We start from the raw sequence: 21,188 nt of genomic DNA on the forward strand, positions 1-21,188 counted from the left end.
CCTCCACTGTAGTGTTCAGTGATCCCGCTCTGTACTGCCTGTGTGTCTAAGTCTKTGGGATGGACACCAGTAGCTATGCTGTGCTAGTGTCTGGCCACATAGAGCACTGCACATTCCTAATGCCCTGAGCCGGATTAAGCATTGTACAAAGATGAGCCGAGGGAAATATGTCTCTGAAGAGGAGGCCAAAGTCCTGAACCTGTAGTATATCTACTGTCACCTTGTGGTCGTTGGTTGCAACTTACATACCAGTATACCTTCCAAAAGCCATAATGACACACACTCACACACACACACGTGGCCATCTGATTGTTAGTTTTGCATTCAACTTTCAAAGCAACATATGGCAGAATCACAATAAAGAACACACCAAAKATTTTTTTCACAAAGGACTTAAACTTTATAAATAGTCTTTCAATGGAACATTAAATCAGCAGGGATTCTAGAATTCTTACCAAAAACCCAAGAGATTTTCAGAGAGCATGACAAAGTGACAGTTATCTGATACACACATCCTTTATCTACTCCAAAAATATCTAGACTTTTAGATCCCTCATTGTTAAATATATCAAAATATATGCTGACACTTAGCAGTAATACAGAATACCACAAAAAGCAGAGTTTCAGGCATTGGTCGGGTGATTAGTTTCGATTGGTGCAGAGATAAAAACACTTCCTGGGTAAGTGAGAAGTGGAATGGTGGAGATCAGAGGTCAGGAACATTTGACCCATGTTACCATGGAAACCATAGGTACACATGATATATCATGACCATGTCCCAATAGCCCAAACATAATATACYATCTCCTTTCCTCACTTCTCTTGCCATAGGACTTTAAATGTTTGACAGTTAAATATCACACAACACCTATACTATATAATTTCCCCCTCCTCAGTGACATAAATGAAAGGAGATGAGGAAAGTAAATGTTAAAGAGCTTTGGGACATAGCCAGGGTGTTCTATTCTGAAGTTGTCAGTGGGACACCCCATTTCTGTTCATGTAGTGCCCTCTACGGGCTCAATGCTGTAAATACACGTCTGGGAGTAAAGCCATGGTGGGTCTGTGTGCTGATGGTGCAGAACAGCTGATCAGGTCAAGTCTGGAGCTTCAACTCTCTCATGTGAATCTACCCATGAAACAATGTGACTAAGTCAAAATCCAAAATGACAATTTACGACGTCACAAAAAATATCAGCAGCAAAACTCCACTAGACAGAAAACTGCCGCAGAAAGATAAAGTTTATCGTCCTATAGCCAGGCCGTCTCAGGTGTAGAATGACTATGTCCTCTAATTGGATAGATCGATGAGGGGAGGGCTCAGGTGACCCCCGTTACCATGGCAACCTCCCAGACGTCAAACCCTAAGGTCAGACATGTAGACACTTCACTCCATAAACCACAGATCTAGGATCAGCTTAGATTCACCCTCCAACCACAACTCTAACCTTAACAAAACAGGGGGATGAGGACATATCTGATCCTGGATCAGTGGTTAGAGTGTAACTTCTACCTCCCCTAACTTTGTGTCAGAATGTGCTTTGGTCTTCTTTACCCCTGATGCCAAGTGGCACCTCTAGATAGAAACCAGCTCTGGTGCCAGTCTGTTTCTGCTGCAGCCAACCTGGCCTTGCCATTGTCTGGCTGGGCAGTAATATAGCATTGTTACAGAAACAACCTTCTACACCGCTAGCTATATAAGTACAAAATACTACAACCTCTGTGAATCTCCATTCAATCATTTCATCTCCAAACTCATAAATTACTAATAACAAGAAACCAATCGTTTTTCATTATTGACCACAAAAGTCTTATTAGCAAGAGGGCTTTTTTCAATTAATTAAACACATTATCCAAATAAGTTAAATTGAAATCTTTATATATTGTATTGGTTTACTCCATTTAAATATTTATGTATTCATTTTTAAATATAATCATCAGCTACAGGTCTTGCAAAAAAATACTACTACTGCACTGTGCAATTGCTGTCTACAGAGGGTCAGGGGTCACAGAGTCAGGGTTCAAATATGTACACTTAATAATTTCATAAAACTCTATTTACAGTCCTCTTTTAGCTGGTATTTATATAGTATTCAGAAAGATATTAAGTGGTAACACCACAGCAGAGTACAGAGTAGGTCACGTCTCAAATGGCACTTCTGCCTTCTGGTTATTATTTCAAAGAATTCAACTCAGGTTGGTAACTACTTGGTACCAAGTTATACTTTTTCCAATGAATCTTTAAGAAACTAAAATGTAATTACTAAGTAAATATTAGGTAACTAACTGCCATTTAACCATGCAAATTTAAAGTAAATACCAGGGCCCAGATTCACAAAACCTTTTTAAAGAAGACATTTCTTCTTAACTGACACTTTTTCCTTAACTATAGACTTAAGAAGAAAGTTATGCCAAGTTGCTATTCCTCAAAAAGGTTCTTGCACAATKTCTTATGTTTCTCCTTAAGTAAAAAGTTAAGAAATTAGATTCTTAAATAAAATTATTGGAAATGTTAATTCTAAAGATAGCCAAACCCTTGTCTTAAACTCAGGGCAGTGAGAGAAAAAGCTCATGAAAGCAATTGAAAATGTTTAATTCACTCACAAACGTATTATTTTAAACCCMAAAACATGTTTTAGAACAGTAATCTCAGGAAGAAATATGCTAACATGATTGGCATACAAGCTCGATAGCTAGTTAAAACGGTTTCCTTGCAACAAACATTTTAAGATGATTTGTAAGAAGATATTTGAGAAGTTCGTAAGAAAATCATTAAATCTTAAGATATTGTGGAGGAATTGCACTTACGACAATCTTATGAAGTGTTTTGTGAATCTGGGCCCAAGTGAATACTGGACTGTAAAATAAAGTRTAACCAACATCTTTTAGGTAGGGACCTCAGATCTTGCACCAACCCTTATAGTCAGAAATTAACCAAAACATAACCTAACCCTTCCCATTTCTCGTCTTCCAGGTTTTTGGTCAAATCTCAATTTATGACTTGTGATTCAAATTCAAAACTAAGCTAAAATAAAATGAAAAAGTTTTACTTCCTCGATTTACACATACATTTGTCAAAAATAGTCCCTCTGAAAAATATATTGCATATGCCATCTTAAGAAATTGACATAATAAAATATTTTTGATAAGGAAAAATTGTAAAGTAGGAGAATATATATATTTTTTTCAAAGAATCTGGGCACCACTAGCAACAAAATACCTATTGATAATATTTAAATTTAAACCTTTATATGATTTATCCGATACAAGCTTTGTTTAGTCGCTATTTTGGGGTATGATTCAAACTGTTAAAATGGAAAATGTTTCAGATGGCTTTTGGGTATTATTCAAAACTTTGCAGATTAGGCACAAAGTCCAGCAATAGAACATTTGCACAGTAAGAAAGCAATCCAAGGTAGTGTTTTAAGAAGTACTAACTCAGTCAGACACTGCCGCTTGTCTAGGACTACACGTGACGGACAGACACTTCTGCAGAAGGTTACAAGGCAATGTTGAATGATTGTGGTTAAAAACCAACACATCTCAATAACGCGTATCAAAAGGACATTTTTCAGAGATTCCAAGCCAAACCTTTGGAACATCACATTACGTCATTCCGCACAGCGAGTTACACCAACATGCCAACTCACCTGAACCCCCCTGGACAGCGAGTTACACCAACATGCCAACTCACCTGAACCCCCCTGGACCTGTCTCTTATACACATCTAGATGTGTATAAGAGACAGATTCCGCACAGCGAGTTACACCAACATGCCAACTCACCTGAACCCCCCTGGACAGCGAGTTACACCAACATGCCAACTCACCTGAACCCCCCTGGACAGCGTGGATGAACAACAATAATACCAGTGTGGAACCACAATCTACAGGAATGATTTTTCATTGTACATATTATTTCATTAGATGATATGACAGGTTGGTTGGATAGCAGGTAACATATAAACCAGAGGTGACCACCACTCCTCCTGGAGATCTACTGAATATGCAGGTTTTTGCTCCAGCCCTGCTCCGACTAACACACCTGCTTTTACTAATCAGTTGTTAGAGCAGGGCTGGAGAGAAAGCCTGCATACCCAGTAGCTCGCTAGGAGTAAGGTCGTCCACCCCTGAAGTAACACATAGATAGTATGCTGGCGGATGTCTCTAATAGTAAAACACATAAAGTAGTTATGCATTGATAAAAGTTGCCATGACACAGCCTTAGTTTCCATTCTCTACTAAGCGCACAGACAGTGATAATACACAGTATTGTCCCCAGTTATAATATAACATATTAGTAGCTTAACATAAATCAGAACACAATCATAGACGTTGTAATTAAGTAATGGATTAGTGCAATCTAACAAGGGAGGGAGGAGACGAGAGGAGGGAAGAGGACAAGAGAAGGAGAGGAGTGGTGGTGCTCTGCTTCGTGACATCCTTTGGTTTATCTTGGAGAGGGCGGAGCTTCGAAGGATGGAAAGGGATGGGGGGATAGAAGTAGAATGAGTAGAATGGACAAAGATCCACAACATGTGGACCAGCAGCCATATTGGATGTACCATGTTGTAATGTTGAATAAAATGCTTATCACTCGGAATTTCTGAGGAAACCAAGCCTTTCTCAGTATTCTACTCAAACAACAATGGCAAAGTGTTGACCGGGGTGAAATCTATGTGGATTTTGTCTGTGGTTTTATACTTTTTCCATTCTACTCATCCAATTTCTCATTRGGTGGGACTAGCTGCCTAAAGCTCTACCTGCAAGTCATAAGGCAAGTCATGGGAACAACAGGGTYGCGTTCAGGAGAGTGCAACATTACAGAAAGTTAAGATGGACATGTATAGTAAGCAATGGTCTCTGCAATACGTTACATTTCCATTTGAACGTTCTGGAATGTTTCAGCCTTCTGAACACTCCAAAGAGGTGGGCACTGACATCAACAACCCTCCTTCTGATAGGCCAATGCAGAGCATGTGAGAGGTTAGCCCTCCACAGTAAGGGGGCTCTCCATTGGACCGTTGGACAAAAGCATGACGACAGTCCTGTTCTTAGGAACAGAAAAAGGGGGTCGGGGGGATTTCATCTCACATGACCCTATTCTTCATATAGTGCCCTGTCTTTGACCAAAGCCCTATACAGCAGGGGTTCCCAATTACATTCAGCCGGGGACAATTTCTTCTTGAGCGGATGGTCGGGGAGCCGGAAGATGGTTATAAATTATTTGTACCCTGCAAATTGACCACATGTATCCCAAACAGATATAGTATTTGACAAAAACATAATTTCAAACCTTGATTCCACTGGGATATGATCATCTCCATTCATGCGCGGGAATACTTGACAGATTTCCTAAATTAAAATCACTTTGAGCTGATTTCACTGTTTTTTTATGTCCCACAACAACCATTATTTAAAAATAAATAAATAMAAATAATTTTGTTCAGAAAACTTGGGGGGCTGCCTATTGGGGAACCCTGCTATACAGTAACATTTATCTGCCAAGTAATGCACTTTATGGGGAATAGGGTATGATTAGAGACTCAGCCAGCGCTGAGGGTACTTCAGAATAGTGTGTCGTGTTCTGTTCGGACAATGCAGGAGGGGAAGGTGAGACTTCCACTTCCTTTGTGAACCTGCACCTGTGGTTTCACTGTAGCCAACAGACTGAACACACACACACACACACACACACACACACACACACACACACACACACACACACACACACACACACACACACACACACACCACACCACATTACTACATACAAATAACCTAATTGTGTGTGTGTTCAAGCTGCAAGTGCCCTCTCGATCACAGCTGCCTCAGAGACAAACACAAATGAAGAAGAACGTTGTCATCACATCAGGCTCTAACATCATCGTCATGACGAGCCCTGTACGGCTCTGGTAGCGCAGTTCTTCCTCTTGTTAGGTCACCAACATGGCTGTCCATGCACATGGTGATGAGCCCTGGTATAGCAGGACATGGTTAACCAGGACAGCTAGCAGATCTCTCCCTTCTGTCCAAGCCGGTACAGTTCTAGTTCCAGTTGAGGGGGTCAAAACTTCACCTCCCTAGTAACAGTTGTAAAAGGGGGTAAGGTACTTCAGTACCCACTCCTTCAACGCCATTCTGGGGATTCAGATATCAGTGGTCCCCCTCCAATACTTGATTCTTCAGCAGCCCTCCCTCTAGTTCAGGGGACCCCCAAAACCCTTCAGGGGTTCCCCCTCTCATCCTTCAGCCCCATGTGTAGGAGTGCGTGTGCTCCACTACGGTTGGTCTGTCTGCCTGTCCTCTGCTGTCCCCTACTGCAGGTTCTTCAGGATGCGTCCGTAGCGGAAGTCGTAGACGTGGCGGCAGAGGTACACCAGTTCAGGGTCTATGTCGGCGGGCACCTGGCGGTGGTCGGGGGGGTCAAAGTCTGAGGGGCAGGGGACCACTCTGGCAGCGCCAGGGGGCACACCCTCTGCACGCCGCTTCACCAAGGCACAAAATCTATAGATGGAAAATCAAAGTGAATTTTGAATGCAGTCGCGCCTTTTCTTCTCCCTACTTTACATTCCTACCTCCAGTCAAGTGAACATGCTCCAGTAAGGTCTCTCCCTAAGAGTGCTTCTAGTGTCAGTGATATTACCCACTAAAGAATGCCTTGACGATGAAAGGTGTAAATTCAGAAGCATCTTACCCTCTGCACTGGGCTAAAGAGAACAGCAAGGAGTTTCACCTACATTTGAAGTCGGAGGTTTACATACACCTCAGCCAAATAAATTTAAACTCAGTTTCTCACAATTCCTGACATTAAATCTGAGTAAACATTCCCTGTCTTAGGTCAGTTAGGATAACCACTTTATTTTAAGAATGTGAAATGTCAGAAGAATAGTAGAGAGAATGATTTATTTCAGCTTTTATTTCTTTCATCACATTCCCAGTGGGTCAGAAGTTTACATACACTCAATTAGTATTTGGTAACATTGCCTTTAAATTGTTAACTTAAATTGTTAACTTAACTTGGGTCAAACGTTTCAGGTAGCCTTCCACAAGCTTCCCTCAATAAGTTGGGTGAATTTTGGCCCATTCCTCCTGACAGAGCTGGTGTAACTGAGTCAGGTTTGTAGGCCTCCTTGCTCGCACACCACACGCTTTTTCAGTTCTGCCCACAAATGTTCTACTTGATTGAGGTCAGGGCTTTGTGATGGCCACTCCAATATATTTGATTTTGTTGTCCTTAAGCCATTTGCCACAACTTTGGAAGTATGCTTGGGTCATTGTCCATTTGGAGACCCATTTGCGACCAAGCTTTAACTTCCTGACTGGTGTCTTGAGATGTTGCTTCAATATATCCACAAAATTTTCTTTCCTCATGATGCCATCTATTTTGTGAAGTGCACCAGTCCCTCCTGCAGCAAAGCACCCCCACAACATGATGCTGCCACCCCCGTGCTTCACGGTTGGAATGGTGTTCTTCAGCTTGCAACCTCCCCCGTTTTCCTCCAAACATAATGATGTCATTATGGCCAAACAGTTCTATTTTTGTTTCATCAGACCAGAGGACATGTCTCCAAAAGGTACGATCTTTGTCCCCATGTGCAGTTGCAAACCGTAGTCTGGCCTTTTTTAATGGCGGTTTTGGAACAGTGGCTTCTTCCTTGCTGAGCGGCCTTTTAGGTTATGTCGCTATGGACTCGTTTTACTGTAGATATAGATACTTTTGTACCGGTTTCCTCCAGCCTCTTCACAAGGTCCTTTGCTGTTGTTCTGGGATTGATTTGCACTTTTCGCACCAAAGTACGTTCATCTCTAGGAGACAGAACGCGTCTCCTTCCTGAGCGGTATGACGGCTGCGTGGTCCCATGGTGTTTATACTTGCATACTATTGTTTGTACAGAATGAACTGGGTACCTTCAGGCGTTTGGAAATTGCTCCCAAGGATGCAACCGACTTGTGGAGGCTCACAATCTTTTTTCTGAGGTCTTGGCTGATTTCTTTGGTTTTCCATGATGTCAAGCAAAGAGGCACTGACTTTGAAGGTAGGCCTTGAAATACATCCACATGTACACCTCCAATTGACTCAATTATGTCAATTGCCTATCAGATGTTTCTAAAGCCATGACACATTTTCTGGAATTTTCCAAGCTGTTTAAAGGCACAGTCAATCTACACGGAACCACAAACCGTCTGCGCACGTGCGCCATCGTGCCATAAATTTATTTTGCCCCCCACACCAAACGCGATCACGACACCCGCAGGTGATAAAATATCAAAACAACTCTGAACCAATGACATTAATTTGGGACAGTGCGAAAAGCATTAAACATGGTATGGCAATTTAGCTAGTTAGCTTGCACTTGCTAGTAACGTTAATTTGTCCTATTTAGCTAGCTTGCTGTTGCTAGCTAATTTGTCCTGGGTATAAACATTGAGTTGTTATTTTACCGAAATGCACAAGGACCTCTACTCCGACAATTTAATCCACACATAAAACAGGCCAACCGAATCGTTCTCTAGTCATCGTCTCCTCCGTCTCCAGGCTTTTTCATCTTTTGAACTTATATGGTGATGGCATCTAAACTTTCATTGTAATACCCGACAACCGGCAACAAAGTTCATCTTTCAATCACCCACGTGGGTATAACCAATGAGGAAATGGCACGTGGGTACCTGCCTCTCTATTAAACCAATGAGGAGATGACTTTCAGCGCGATCTGCGTCAGAAATAGGAACGGCTTCAATTTTAACCCTTGGCGCTCGCAGACGCTCATTGGCGCGTGCGAGCAGTGTGGGTGCAATAATTGAATAACATGGATTTCTAAACTTTAATTTGCGACGCTCGCGCAGCGCGACGTGCGTGCTGGTCTGGTCAGCACTGTTAGTGTATGTTAACTTCTGACCCACTGGAAATTGTGATAAGCCCGAATTATAAGTGAAATAATCTGTCTGTAAACAATTGTTTGGAAAAATTACTTGCGTTCATGCACAAAGTAGATGTCCTAACCGATCTGCCAAAACTATAGTTTTGTTAACAAGAAATTTGTTGGAGTGTTGGAAAGGTTTTAATGACTCCAACCTAAGTGTATGTAAACTTCCGACTTCAACACTGTACAATGGTGTGTGTTAATGATGGATATACGGTCTTTCCTCAGTCGTTGGTGTGTGTCTGTGTAATATAATATTTTTGGGGGGGGGGGGTTTCTTACCGACAGTACTGCGCTAGTGGGAGAACATAGCATCGGTCTTCGATGCAGGCCACACTGTTCTCGTCTTGATGCCGAGATGCAAAAATCTCATTCTGAAAAGAGAGAAACAGACATAGAAATATGAATCACCACACAATCAAAAGGTACAGAGACAAGATGGATGAGAGGCACGGAATCTCATTATTCTTCTCATGTCTTGCATCTGCACTGATGGAGAAACAGAAGACAGGTGAAAGCAATAAGGTAGAAGCCTACTGGAAACCTGCTTCCACCAGTTATGTCAGCACACATCAGTGCAGATGAAGGAAAGGAGACAAGGAGAGGGCTCTAGGCTACTGAAATTAAGGAAAGGAGACGAAGAGAGAAGACAAGGGGAGGCCTCTTCAGACTACTGAGATGCAGCCAGAGTTSAGTAGAGTAGAGTTATCCCGAGTTGTTCTGTGGAGTCAGAGAGTTGTCCTCACCTCACAGTGCATGCTGGGGTCTCGGACTCCCTGTGTGTGTTCAGGTCGATAGTACCAGAACAGGCTCATCATCAGCTCTCCTGAGGAGGAGACACACACCCACACGGTCAAAACACCAGACAGGGTGACACTCATTCGCACGTGCACAAACACAAACAAACACTCACACCCACGTGCACACACAGCAGACAGTGAAACAACTACAGAGGATCAAAGGACCAGCCCAGTCTTTAACCAGCCAGACATAAGCAGCATTTCAGACATAAACAACCATTCACAGCACACACACACACCAGGGATTCCATTAGCCGGAAATAGACGTTTTTTGACACACCAAAAAATGAAAAGCTGATAAATAAAACTGTTGCAGGCCAAAATGACTGGTAGAAGAAGGAAAAAAATCCCATTGCAAAAGAATGCTTTTTATTAATTTATGGAAATACCAGTCGATGTAAATTAATTTGACCGTCATGCTTATCGGTCTATAGTTTAATTTGCATAACTTATTGGAATTAAATTGGCCTGTGTATTTTCATTAGTCATCATGTATCTTATTCATTCAACACAACTATCACACGCGCACAGCATACAGAGCCTATTCTGAGCAGGATTGCTCCTGCAGAGCCTCAGCTGGGTGCTGCTGGAGTAAAACTTGGGCTTTTACAAGCCCGTTCATTGCACAACAATTCTAAATGCAATCGCGTGTTAAAAACAGTTTTGGTGCACAATTAAAGAGATACTATTTTTATTTCTCAAATGGTAATTGAAGCGCGCCACCCATTCCCAAATAGGCATTAGCCTACGAGCTATTTGAAACAATCCACAGCTATTTATTTAAATAACCTAATGATTCCCAATTCCTCTGTGGCTAAGTCATGCTTTCTGTAGAAGTATTCTGTATAGACAGGAGTAATTATAGAATTTACATTTACTTCCCTACTGGACCAACCACTATGCCATTTCTCTACTGTTCTATTGGTTTTCATATCAACTTTCTTTTGTTGCCCAAAAGCCAAAGGCACAGTCCTAGTCAAATTAGCAACCCATCCTGCTGCATCTTTAGATTCCCCCTCTTTCTAAGTTTCTAACATATGGAACCGCTATMAGGTGCGCTGTTTAGAATGGTGTTTAGAAAATATTCAATCTTCCCTACCACGATGTCCGGTGCCGGAAACCCTGACACACACACAATTATTATACCCCAACAACAGGTTCAGACATCCTGCTGTCTCTCTCACCAGATTTGGGGTCCTCCCATAGCGCTGATATCTTGGCGACGTAGGGCAGGGACTTCTTCCGGGGACCGGCGCGCAGCAGCACTGTGTCTCGGACACGTATCACTTCGCCGTCTCTCTGTACTCCTTCATAACACTGCCGTAAGGCCGTCTCGTCCTCCCCCTGATACACACACAGTCAAAACACACTTATCTTTATTCTCCAGTCACTGGCGACATCAGCAGTATTCTATCAGAAAGGTCTCGGAACACATTCTCATTAACAACAATGAGCCAATTGAAAGCTAGGGATGATTAGGTTACCATGGTAGTATGAGGGAAGTAAACTCTCAGTACCTCAACACACACAAACTTGATCCCACATACCGCAATGAACACTTCTTTCTCTGTGGGCACTCCTACAGGCAGCCACCCGTTGGTGGCCCGTCGGTGGCTGACCCTCTTCTGCTTGGYGGGGGATAGACTGGGTGTCGGAGCTGGCTGTTTCTGGGACAGCCTGGTTCTCCCCATGGACAGAGAGCCGTTAGGGGGCTTGGAGCCCTGAGGGCACTCCCTGGCCAGCTTCAGCCTGGCCTGGGGCACACTGCGGTCAGACAGGGGGGTGAGGAGACGGGGCTTGGCCTGGGTGGAGGACGGGGTGGTAGGGAGGGGACAGCCTGAGAGGGGGAGAGAGGGAGAAACCAGGAGGGAGGGGTTGTGGTCACCCTGGGGGGAGGAGTAACCCTCTGGAGGGAGAGCGAAGGGAGGAAGAATAGACTAGTGTTTACTCCATAAACAATGCTACATAGGCCTCACTAGATGTCATGATACATAGGCCTAACTCGATGTCATGATACAATAGGCCTAACCGATGTCATGATACATAGGCCTCACTAGATGTCATGATACATAGGCCTCACTAGATGTCATGATACATAGGCCTCACTAGATGTCATGATACATAGGCCTCACTCGATGTCATGCTACATAGGCCTCACTAGATGTCATGATACATAGGCCTCACTCGATGTCATGATACATAGGCCTCACTCGATGTCATGATACATAGGCCTCACTAGATGTCATGATACATAGGCCTCACTAGAGGTCATGATACATAGGCCTAACTCGATTCCTATGTCATGCTTTTCTCTGATTCCCTGTAGATACTGTTTGTTTACTGCAATGTACTCAATGTCTGGGACAGAGAGACAAAGATATGTCTTCCTCTTGTAAGAAAATTAACATAATTCAGTCACGATCACGCCAAATGGCGAGAACACACAGGTGATAATAACACATCCTCATTTGCAATCTGAGAAGCATAAACAATGGATGTGCCTTTGAGTGTGTGCTCAATGAGTTAGAATTCCCTTATAAAATATATTWACAGTACATGCACTACATAATTCCAAACTACCACTACTTTTTAAATCAGCATATAGGGGCCTAGTCAGTAGGCCTACATTCCCCGTGTCCTCCTCTTACCTGTCTTGATGCTGTGTGTACACCCGGAGCAGCCTGTGGAGAAAGAGCACCCCCTGCTGTTGACCGGCTGCATGGCTCTGTATGTGTAGCCGCTGACCCGGCAGGCCTCGCTGTAGCAGGGAGTGCCCACTGAGCCACAGAAGGCAGGATGGGACAGCGTCGAGGAATGGGACACCGGAGGACCCAGCAGCTTGGAGCCAGACACCCGGCCGGGACACAGCGTCGAGGAGCCAAAGTTCAGAGGTCGTGAGCTGAGGTTGGCTGACGGAGCTCCAGRGTGTGTAGGATGGGCGATGTGGACGTAGTAGCTRGAGAAGCAGGCGGGGTCGGCGGTGCAGAGGCAGGGGYGGGGGCTGAGGGTCAGGGCTGCGTGGGAGTGGGGATGGGAGGGTGACGTCACTAGGCACTCCCGTTTCACAGAGGTTAGGGCAGAGTTTAAAGGTCGTTCTTCAGAGTCGGCGTAGGCCTGCTGACCCAGGAACAAGGCCAGGCGATGGCAGTACTCCACAGAGCCCTCTGGGGGGCAGCAGTAGTATGGGCTCAGCTCTGCCTCCACCTGCTCCTCTTTGACGACGGGCTTCAACGGGTAGGCTAGCATGCTGCGCGACTGGTAGCCTGGTTTGGTTAGCCGGTGGGTGCACCCGCCAGACTCCCACTCCACYTTGGGCTCAAAGTTGGACTTCTTGCAGGCAGAACAGCCTACCTCTTCTGGAATCAACTGCCTTCCCTTCTGCTTAGGCTGGCGGCTGCACGGTTTAAGATTCGGTCGCGGTTGCGGCTGCTTTTGCTCCACGTCAACTGATGCGGTGCTCGTAGCCTTGCAGTCCATCGTCGTAGTCGTTGATGTCGTTTTCACTCGCTGTTTGCTAGTCGCCGAGGTGCTCGTTAACTTTAGCAGCGCRGCAGCGTTGAGTCCAGCTAGCCGTCGGGGAGCAGGGGTGTGTAACATCTGTAAAGTCATCATCTCTTTCTTCTGTCCTCTGTCTGGTTTGGCTGGTTTCTTGGAGACCTTCTTAGTCTTCCTGGAGCTTTGGCACGGGTCAGGCTTGTGCGATGCGGAGGCCTTGCTGCTGGTTCTTGGAGCATTAGGACCTCCGGTCACCCCGCGCCTGGCTGGATCTGTCCCCAGGAACGACTCACCGCTGGTATGCTCATCCTGCTGTCTCCTGGCCTGTTTAGAAGCCGGCTGGGTCTCGTTAGGTCTCTCCAACAGCAGACTGTTCACGGCCTCAGCGTTGAGAGAAGCTAGCCGTCGCTTACGCGGCTCTGGAAATGGCAACCCCTGCTCATCACTGGTGGTTTTTGATTTAGTTTTTGGTATCATCTTCTTTGCCAGGAGTTTCCCCTTGGCTTTGTCTTTTCCTTTGTCCAGTTTCTTGCTCCGGGATTCAGGTTTGACGGGCGGTTGAATTGGCGAATCATTCCCCCTCTCACTGGTGTCCTCCTGCTCCTGGATGTCCTTCTCCAGTCGGGTGAGCAAAACGTGACAGCTAAGACCCTCCTCCTCCGGAGCACCTCCCCTTCCTCGTAAGGGATAAGATTTCCTGCTCCGCCTCCTATTCCGCTCCGGAGTCTTCTCCCTCCTGTCCATCATCTCTTTAACCCCGCCCCTTCCTCGCTTAGTCCCGCCCTTCTTCATGGTCCTGCCGAATCGCAGCGTGCGCTCAGGCCAGGCCCCGCCCATGGTCTCACCATGTGACCTATCGGGGCAGTGTTCCCGCGTCACTGTGCTGCGACTCTGGCTAAGAGAACCTTTGTTCTGGGCGTGGGTCATCACATGCTGCACCACTAGGCCTGGGGAGGAGAGACTGTTAATGTCACTCCTAAAAACAGGGTAATATGGCCCGGGACGTATTCATTAGGCACCAAACGGAAGAAAACAGACAAGCAGGGAGGGACTACCTGAATTTGTCCAATAAAAAAAAGATAGTTTATTTTTGTATTTCTCATCGTTTCCGTTTTGCTACACTGTGTCCTAATGAATACAACCCTGGTATCTCTTTAATCCCTAGCCTATCACCTAAACCAGTGCCGAGATCTACCGCACAATTTGTTTTTAAACAAGACTTAAAGAATGTACCATTAACCTAATAAAAAGTTCTGTAACTGGCCTGCCCATATTGTTCTTCTCGACCATATTATATTTCAAAACTTGAGCTTTGATTACAAAATATATCAGCTGGTGTAGCACTTCCGAGGCACAGCTAGGGCTGTTGCGGTGACCGTATTACCGCCACACCAGCGGTCACGAGTCATGAAGGCAGTCAAATTACACATGACCGTTTAGTGACGGTAATTAGGCTTCTCCAAGCTCTGATGCTGCTGCTGGTCATTAGTAACCTACCAAACATGCTAACTGCCTGGTACTCAGCACTCTATTTTCCCTCTAATCACTGACATCAATGCAAACATATTCGATAATCTAATCAAACACTTCATGAGAGCCCATGAGCTCATGTTGCACAACATTTCTATAGGCTATGCAATTGCAGGAGAAAACAGAGTGATGGCTGCTAATAAAAAKATGAGGATCCCATCAGCTTTCTATAGGCTAGACCTACTGTATTTATTTCTCAACTCTCCTAATACTAAGCACATTGCTTATATTTACAACGGGAGTATATCCTAGCTGGCTGGCATGAAAATAAACCACAGGGAAAAGCATCGGAGGAAACACCTGGCAACCATGTCAGCGTGCATTGTGCCCGGCTCGCCACAGGAGTCGCTAGAGCGAGATGGGACAAGAATATCCCTCGAACCAGGATCTCTAGTGGCACAGCTAGCATTGCGATGCAGTGCCTTAGACCACTGCATCACTCGRGARGCCAATAACTTCTTAAAATGAAGTACATTAATCTGCTTTACAAGGAGTGTAGAGCATAACTGGCATATATAAGCAGCGCGTGAGCTTAATTTTCACCATAAAAATGCACCTTTATAATAAAATGCCCAATTGCATTTGCAGTCACTGTTGATAATACTACCATGAGCGCATTGCTGCGCCTATAATGTGAAGAAATAGCCTATAGTTTATAAACATTTAAAGCTAAACATTCTAAATCGGTTGTGTCAGCCACATTGCATAAAAAAGTTTTTTTGATGCTAGTGGTTTTATTAATTTGGGATCTAACGCATCCCACAACATGTTTGTAATATTTATTTATTGTACAGAATAGGTCGACTTTTGTACCATGGGGGATAGTAAATTGACATAGTCTAGTGCTTTTGCTGTTCGTTAGGCCTACTGATCTTGTTGGCTGACGGAAAGTAAAATGTGGACAGTTCTTCCAATATCTTCAATATGCACCTCGGAATTGGATAAGGACACGCGCAGTTGCGTCCCCGATGTGTCGGTCTTCACTTGTACCCTGTGAGTGAGAGGCGCTTTGGATTGCGCAGCATACCAGGGATCTTTGACACTTCTGTTTTCTCAAYGACATTCAAACTCAGCATTGAAAAAAGGCACAAGTTTGTTCCACCTGAGCGAGTCGGACCACAAGTCAGAGACCACTATGATGACACACCAAATGTGTTTGATGGAGCGCGGGAAAAGGGCAGGAATAKACTTTTGTAGGCTACAGTCCAAGCTATGTCATCCAATGGTGCGACTGCTGTCGGCATCTAAAGATTATCCAACTTGAATAAACGCTAGGAGGTAAGGACGAGAGCAGTGGTGTAGTCTACGGCGATACGGACATGACTTATTATTGATATCTACATAGCGCATGGATTTGAATCACACTGCTGCTCTCTCATTTATCTATTTGCGCCATACGGATTGTGGTTGTTGTGGATGGCTGTTCAGAAATATAAATGTGTATTTGAACCCAATAATGGTTGAATTTGAGAAGTTTAAGCTGCCTATCAATCATTGTTTTTGAAACCAGTGGACAGCCAGTGAAAAATGCGCTCTTGCAACAGCTGCATAATGCGGATCCCAGCCTATGTAATAAAAGCGGAGCTTTAATTGCTCAATCTAATTCCTGCTGATAAAAAAAAMCGATCYATAGGCCTAATGGACACATGCTCAAACTCGCACACTTTTGATGGACTTAAAGGGGAAATCTGTAGTTGCCACAAACATACCATAACATTAATGTAATGTAACATAATGTAACATTAATGTAATGTACATACATACATTTGAAGTCGGAAGTTTACATACACCTTAATCAAATACATTTAAACTCAGTTTCTCACAATTCCTGAAATTTAATCCTCGTAAAAATTCCTGTTTTAGGTCAGTTAGGATCTCCACTTTATTTGAAGAATGTGAAATGTCAGAATAATAGTAGAGAGAATTATTTATTTCAGCTTTTATTTCTTTCATCACATTCCCATGGGTCAGAAGTTTACATGCACTCAATTAGTATTTGGTAGCATTGCCTTTAAATTGTTTAAATTGGGTCAAACGTTTCGGGTAGCCTTCCACAAGCTTCCCACAATAAGTTGGGTGAATTTTGGCCCATTCCTCCCGACAGAGCTGGTGTAACTGAGTCAGGTTTGTAGGCCTCTTTGCTCGCACATGCTTTTTCAGTTCTGCACACAAATCTCCTATAGGATTGAGGTCAGGGCTTTGTGATGGCCACTCCAATACCTTGACTTTGTAGTCCTTAAGCCATTTTGCCACAACTTTGGAAGTATGCTTGGGGTCATTGTCCATTTGGAAGACCCATTTGCAACCAAGCTTTAACTTCCTGACTGATGTCTTGAGATGTTGCTTCAATATATCCACAATTTTTTCCCCTCAGTTTTCCACCATCTATTTGGTGAAGAGCACCAGTCCCTCCTGCAGCAAAGCACCCCCACAACATGATGCTGCCACCCCCGTGCTTCACGGTWGGGATGGTGWTCTTCGGCTTGCAAGCCTCTCCCTTTTTCCTTCAAACATTATGGCCAAACAGTTCTATTTTTGTTTCATCAGACCAGAGGACATTTCTCCAAAAAGTACTATGTTTGTCCCTATGTGCAGTTGCAAACTGTAGTCTGGCTTATTTATGACGGTTTTGGAGCATTGGCTTCTTCCTTGCTGAGCGGCCTTTCAGGTTATGTCGCTGTAGGACTCGTTTTACTGTGGATATAGATACTTTTGTACCTGTTTCCTCCAGCATCTTCACAAGGTCCTTTGCTGTTGTTCTGGGATTGATTTGCACTTTTCACAGCAAAGTACGTTCATCTCTAGGAGATAGAACGTGTCTCCTTCCTGAGCGGCTGCGTGGTCCTGTGGTGTTTATACTTGCGTACTATTGTTTGTACAGATGAACGTGGTACCTTCAGGCATTTGCAAATTGCTCCCAAGGATGAACCAGACTTGTGGAGGTCTACAATCTTTTTTCTGAGGTCTTGGCTGATTTCTTTAGGTTTTCCCATGATGTCAAGCAAAGAGGCACTGAGTTTGAAGCCTTGAAATACATCCACAGGTATACCTCCAATTGACTCAAATGATGTCAATTAGCCTATCAGAAGCTTTTAAAGCCATGACAGCATTTTCTGGAATTTTCCAAGCTGTTTATAAGCACAGTCAACTTAGTGTATGTAAACTTCTGACCCACTGGAATTGTGATACAGTGAATTATAAGTGAAATAATCTGTCTGTAAACAATTGTTGGAAAAATGACTTGTGTCATGCACAAAKTAGATGTCCTAACCGACTTGCCAAAACTATAGTTTAACAAGAAATTTGTGGAGTGGTTGAAAAACAAGTTTTAATGACTCCAACCTAAGTGTTTGTAAACTTCGGACTTCAACTGTATAAATGCCTCATCAGCTTAGTTCAACTGTCACACTTCATGAGAAGCCAAAATATAAGCTTGTTTATCTCCAATGTTTGTAAACATTGTAAATGTAAAAAAACACTGTGTAACCTTATAAYATGGTTAAAACTATAATTTTGATATCATTGATGGTCAGTCCTTGCATCCATAGCTGTCTATTAATCTGAGAGTGGTTACATTTCTCCAGGCCCATCGCTCAGCTTTATACCAAAACAGAGGCAGGGCGGCCCTTTTGTTACTATTTCATACGTAGATTTGCCCTATAAATATCTGTATATTATCAAGATATCAAAGTGTCACCAACAAAAAGGTAAACAATAGGCCCATAGCAAATGCATCATATGGCATTCATTTTTCACATGTAAATAGCACTTTTCAATAGTGCTCAAAGCATGCCATTCAATGAGCGCAGCATTTAATTTTAATTTCAACTCAAATCAATGAGCCCAATCAGTCCTCCATGACAACTAAATCATAAACAACAGAGTAGGGCTTGCTACGAAATCTTTAGTTTTGGGGTTATGCTCAGGTAAAACCATTTGRCTAGTCTATACTTCCATACTTTCAAGTCCTATTCTTGAAGATCAGGGAGTATAACATTTCTTGGAATAACTGGAATTTTGATACTTTGGGTTTTAATGTAAAGATATAATTTAATTGTATTATTATATGTAGTAGAAAGCGATGGGTTAGAAGAAGCCAATATAACCAACACATAAAGTAAAATTTAACATCCATATATGGTCAGCTATGTAAACTTTAACATTGATTTATCCTGCAATAGATGTCGTTCAATTGGTAACATACATTTTTGTCTTCATCTAATGCCTCTTAAGGGGAAAGTAATCTAAAAGTAACTGAATGTAATTAGTTTACGTTACTGAGTWTGGGTAATCGAAAAGTTACGTTACTGATTACAATTTTGGACAGGTAAATAATAACTGTAACGGATTACATTTATAAAGTAACCTGCCTGAGCCTTACAATGTATTAAAAATCAAAACATATAGCCCAATGTTTGTAGAACAACTAAAGTTACATTAATAACTCTAAATTAAGCATATAGGTGTACCTATTTTTTTGTTAACCGCTCAACGCAGAATAGCCGCATGTGCGCACTCCCTCCAATCGTTTGGAGAAAATATTTATATTTTAATCAGCTTTGTTCAATTGTATTCTTCATACTATAAAATAATACCAACAAATTATAAGCACATCTTGTCTGCTAAATGAACTAGTGTAGCCCACAGCCATTTGGCATAGCCACATCAGGACAACTCAGAGTACGCTATTATTTTCTTCTGAAATAGACTACATTTTCTTCATATCATGCTTCTTTAGACCTGTCTAGAATAAATAATGTACTTATTGTGAAGGTGTAGGCTATATTACATGGATTTATTAGACTTTTTAAAATGGCTTGCAGGCTGTGTGGAAGCAAGGAGATGCTAAATGTGTTTATGTTAGTTAACGGTCAATTACAGTGAGACCGACAGTTATTTGCTTGACAATCACCGGCTGAAGAAATTTTGTGACCGCCACAGCCCTAGGCACAGCTGAGCATAAACTGAAATAATTTGCTTTTTTATWATTTTTACTGGACTGATGATACCTGCACCTGATGGTCATGGTACTGAACAAGACAACTGGGAACTCTGGGAAAAAAACGAGGTCAAATCATGATGTCAGTGATCTTCAGGTCGGAAAGTCGGAGGTCTAGAAAGATAGAATTCTGAGTTGGATGACCATTCAAAATGATTTTTCCCCAGTCGGATCTCGCGCCCCCCCCACCCCCCAGAGTTCCCAGTTGTCTTGAACGTGGCATTAGTTTCAGTGGAGGGAGGGAGAGAGCAGCAGAGGGTATGCCTCTCATTGCTGAATATTTTGTTGTTGTTACATTAACTCACTCATAAGAACAGCAGCTCTTTGCTGTATTCTTTGACATTCTCTCTGTGGTCATGGTTTTAAAAGTTATTCGATCTCACGTAGGCCTGAATAAAACTTTGCTGTGACAGGGGTCAAGGAAGCGCTGTAGGAGCGGGTTTTGAGCTATCCGATTGGCCAGTGCAGTAAGCCTCGATTTAGCCACAGATTTCCCGGTCTGCCAGGTAGGCAGAGGTTTTCTTTTCAGACAAATGAAATGATTCAAAATGGGAAAACTTTGTTTACCTGGTGCACAAGGCTTCTGAATCAAGTGCACCTAACGTCAACGCCATTTTCAAGGCATTYCTAGTTGATTGACCGGTTGGTGACCACTGGTATAAACCCTTCCACATATATTCTGTATACACATATACTTTAAGTTTCCACTGATATAAAAGTACTGCCCAGTTCCATGTTGATCTCTAGTCCCTTATCCTAGCCATCCTCCTACCCATTTGAAAAGACTGAACAGATGAAAGCCCTATAGAAGCTCCACTTGTGGAGCTAAGGGTCTTGAAGAGCTAGATGGAACATCATTACAGTGTATTCGGGAAGTATTCAGACCCCTTCACTTTTTTGTTGTTGTTACATTACAGACTTATTCTAAAATGGATTCAATTCATTGTTTTGCTCATCAATCTAAAACACAATACCCCATAATGACAAAGTGAAAACAGTTTTTTTTAGAAAATACCTTATCTACATAATTATTCAGACCCTTTGCTATGGGACTCGAAATTGATCTCAGGTGCATTCTGTTTCCATTGATAATCTTTGAGATGTTTCTACAACTTGATTGGAGTTCACCTGTGGTAAACGCAATTGATTGGACATGATTTGGAAAGGCACACACCTATCTATATAAAAGGTCTCACAGTTGACAGTGCATGTCAGAGCAAAAACCAAGCCATGAGGTCGAAGGAATTGTCCGTAGAGCTCCGGRACAGGATTGTGTCAAGGCACAGATCTGGGGAAGGTTACCAAAATATGTCTGCCGCATTGAAGGTCCCCGAGAACACACTGGCCTCCATCATTCTTAAAGGGAAGAAGTTTGGAACCACCAAGACTCTTCCTAGAGCTGGCCGCCCGGCCAAACTGAGCAATCGGTTAGAAGGGCATT

At 43.2% G+C, this 21,188-nt stretch overlaps 1 protein-coding gene across 4 annotated transcripts in view; it reads right to left on the bottom strand.

The window, feature by feature from the left end:
• Positions 1-1,009: 1,009 nt before the first annotated feature.
• LOC111954164 (bromo adjacent homology domain-containing 1 protein) overlaps positions 1,010-21,188 on the bottom strand; it is a 36,250-nt gene continuing 16,071 nt past the window's right edge. For 2 of the 4 annotated variants that reach the window (XM_070438374.1, XM_024136281.2), the window contains exons 2-8: positions 12,372-14,165; positions 11,271-11,629; positions 10,908-11,067; positions 9,670-9,749; positions 9,206-9,297; positions 3,758-6,506; positions 1,010-3,710 (exon numbers count right to left, since the gene is read on the bottom strand). In XM_070438374.1, coding sequence (XP_070294475.1) covers positions 6,317-6,506; positions 9,206-9,297; positions 9,670-9,749; positions 10,908-11,067; positions 11,271-11,629; positions 12,372-14,145 — 2,655 coding nt within the window. In that variant the 5' untranslated portion in view covers positions 14,146-14,165 and the 3' untranslated portion in view covers positions 1,010-3,710; positions 3,758-6,316. The remainder of the gene's footprint in view (positions 3,711-3,757; positions 6,507-9,205; positions 9,298-9,669; positions 9,750-10,907; positions 11,068-11,270; positions 11,630-12,371; positions 14,166-21,188) is intronic. The other 2 variants (XM_024136282.2, XM_024136280.2) reach the window with 2 other exon arrangements.

This window comes from Salvelinus sp. IW2-2015, unplaced genomic scaffold, assembly GCF_002910315.2.
Source record: "Salvelinus sp. IW2-2015 unplaced genomic scaffold, ASM291031v2 Un_scaffold861, whole genome shotgun sequence".
NCBI classification, from domain to species: Eukaryota; Metazoa; Chordata; class Actinopteri; order Salmoniformes; family Salmonidae; genus Salvelinus; species Salvelinus sp. IW2-2015.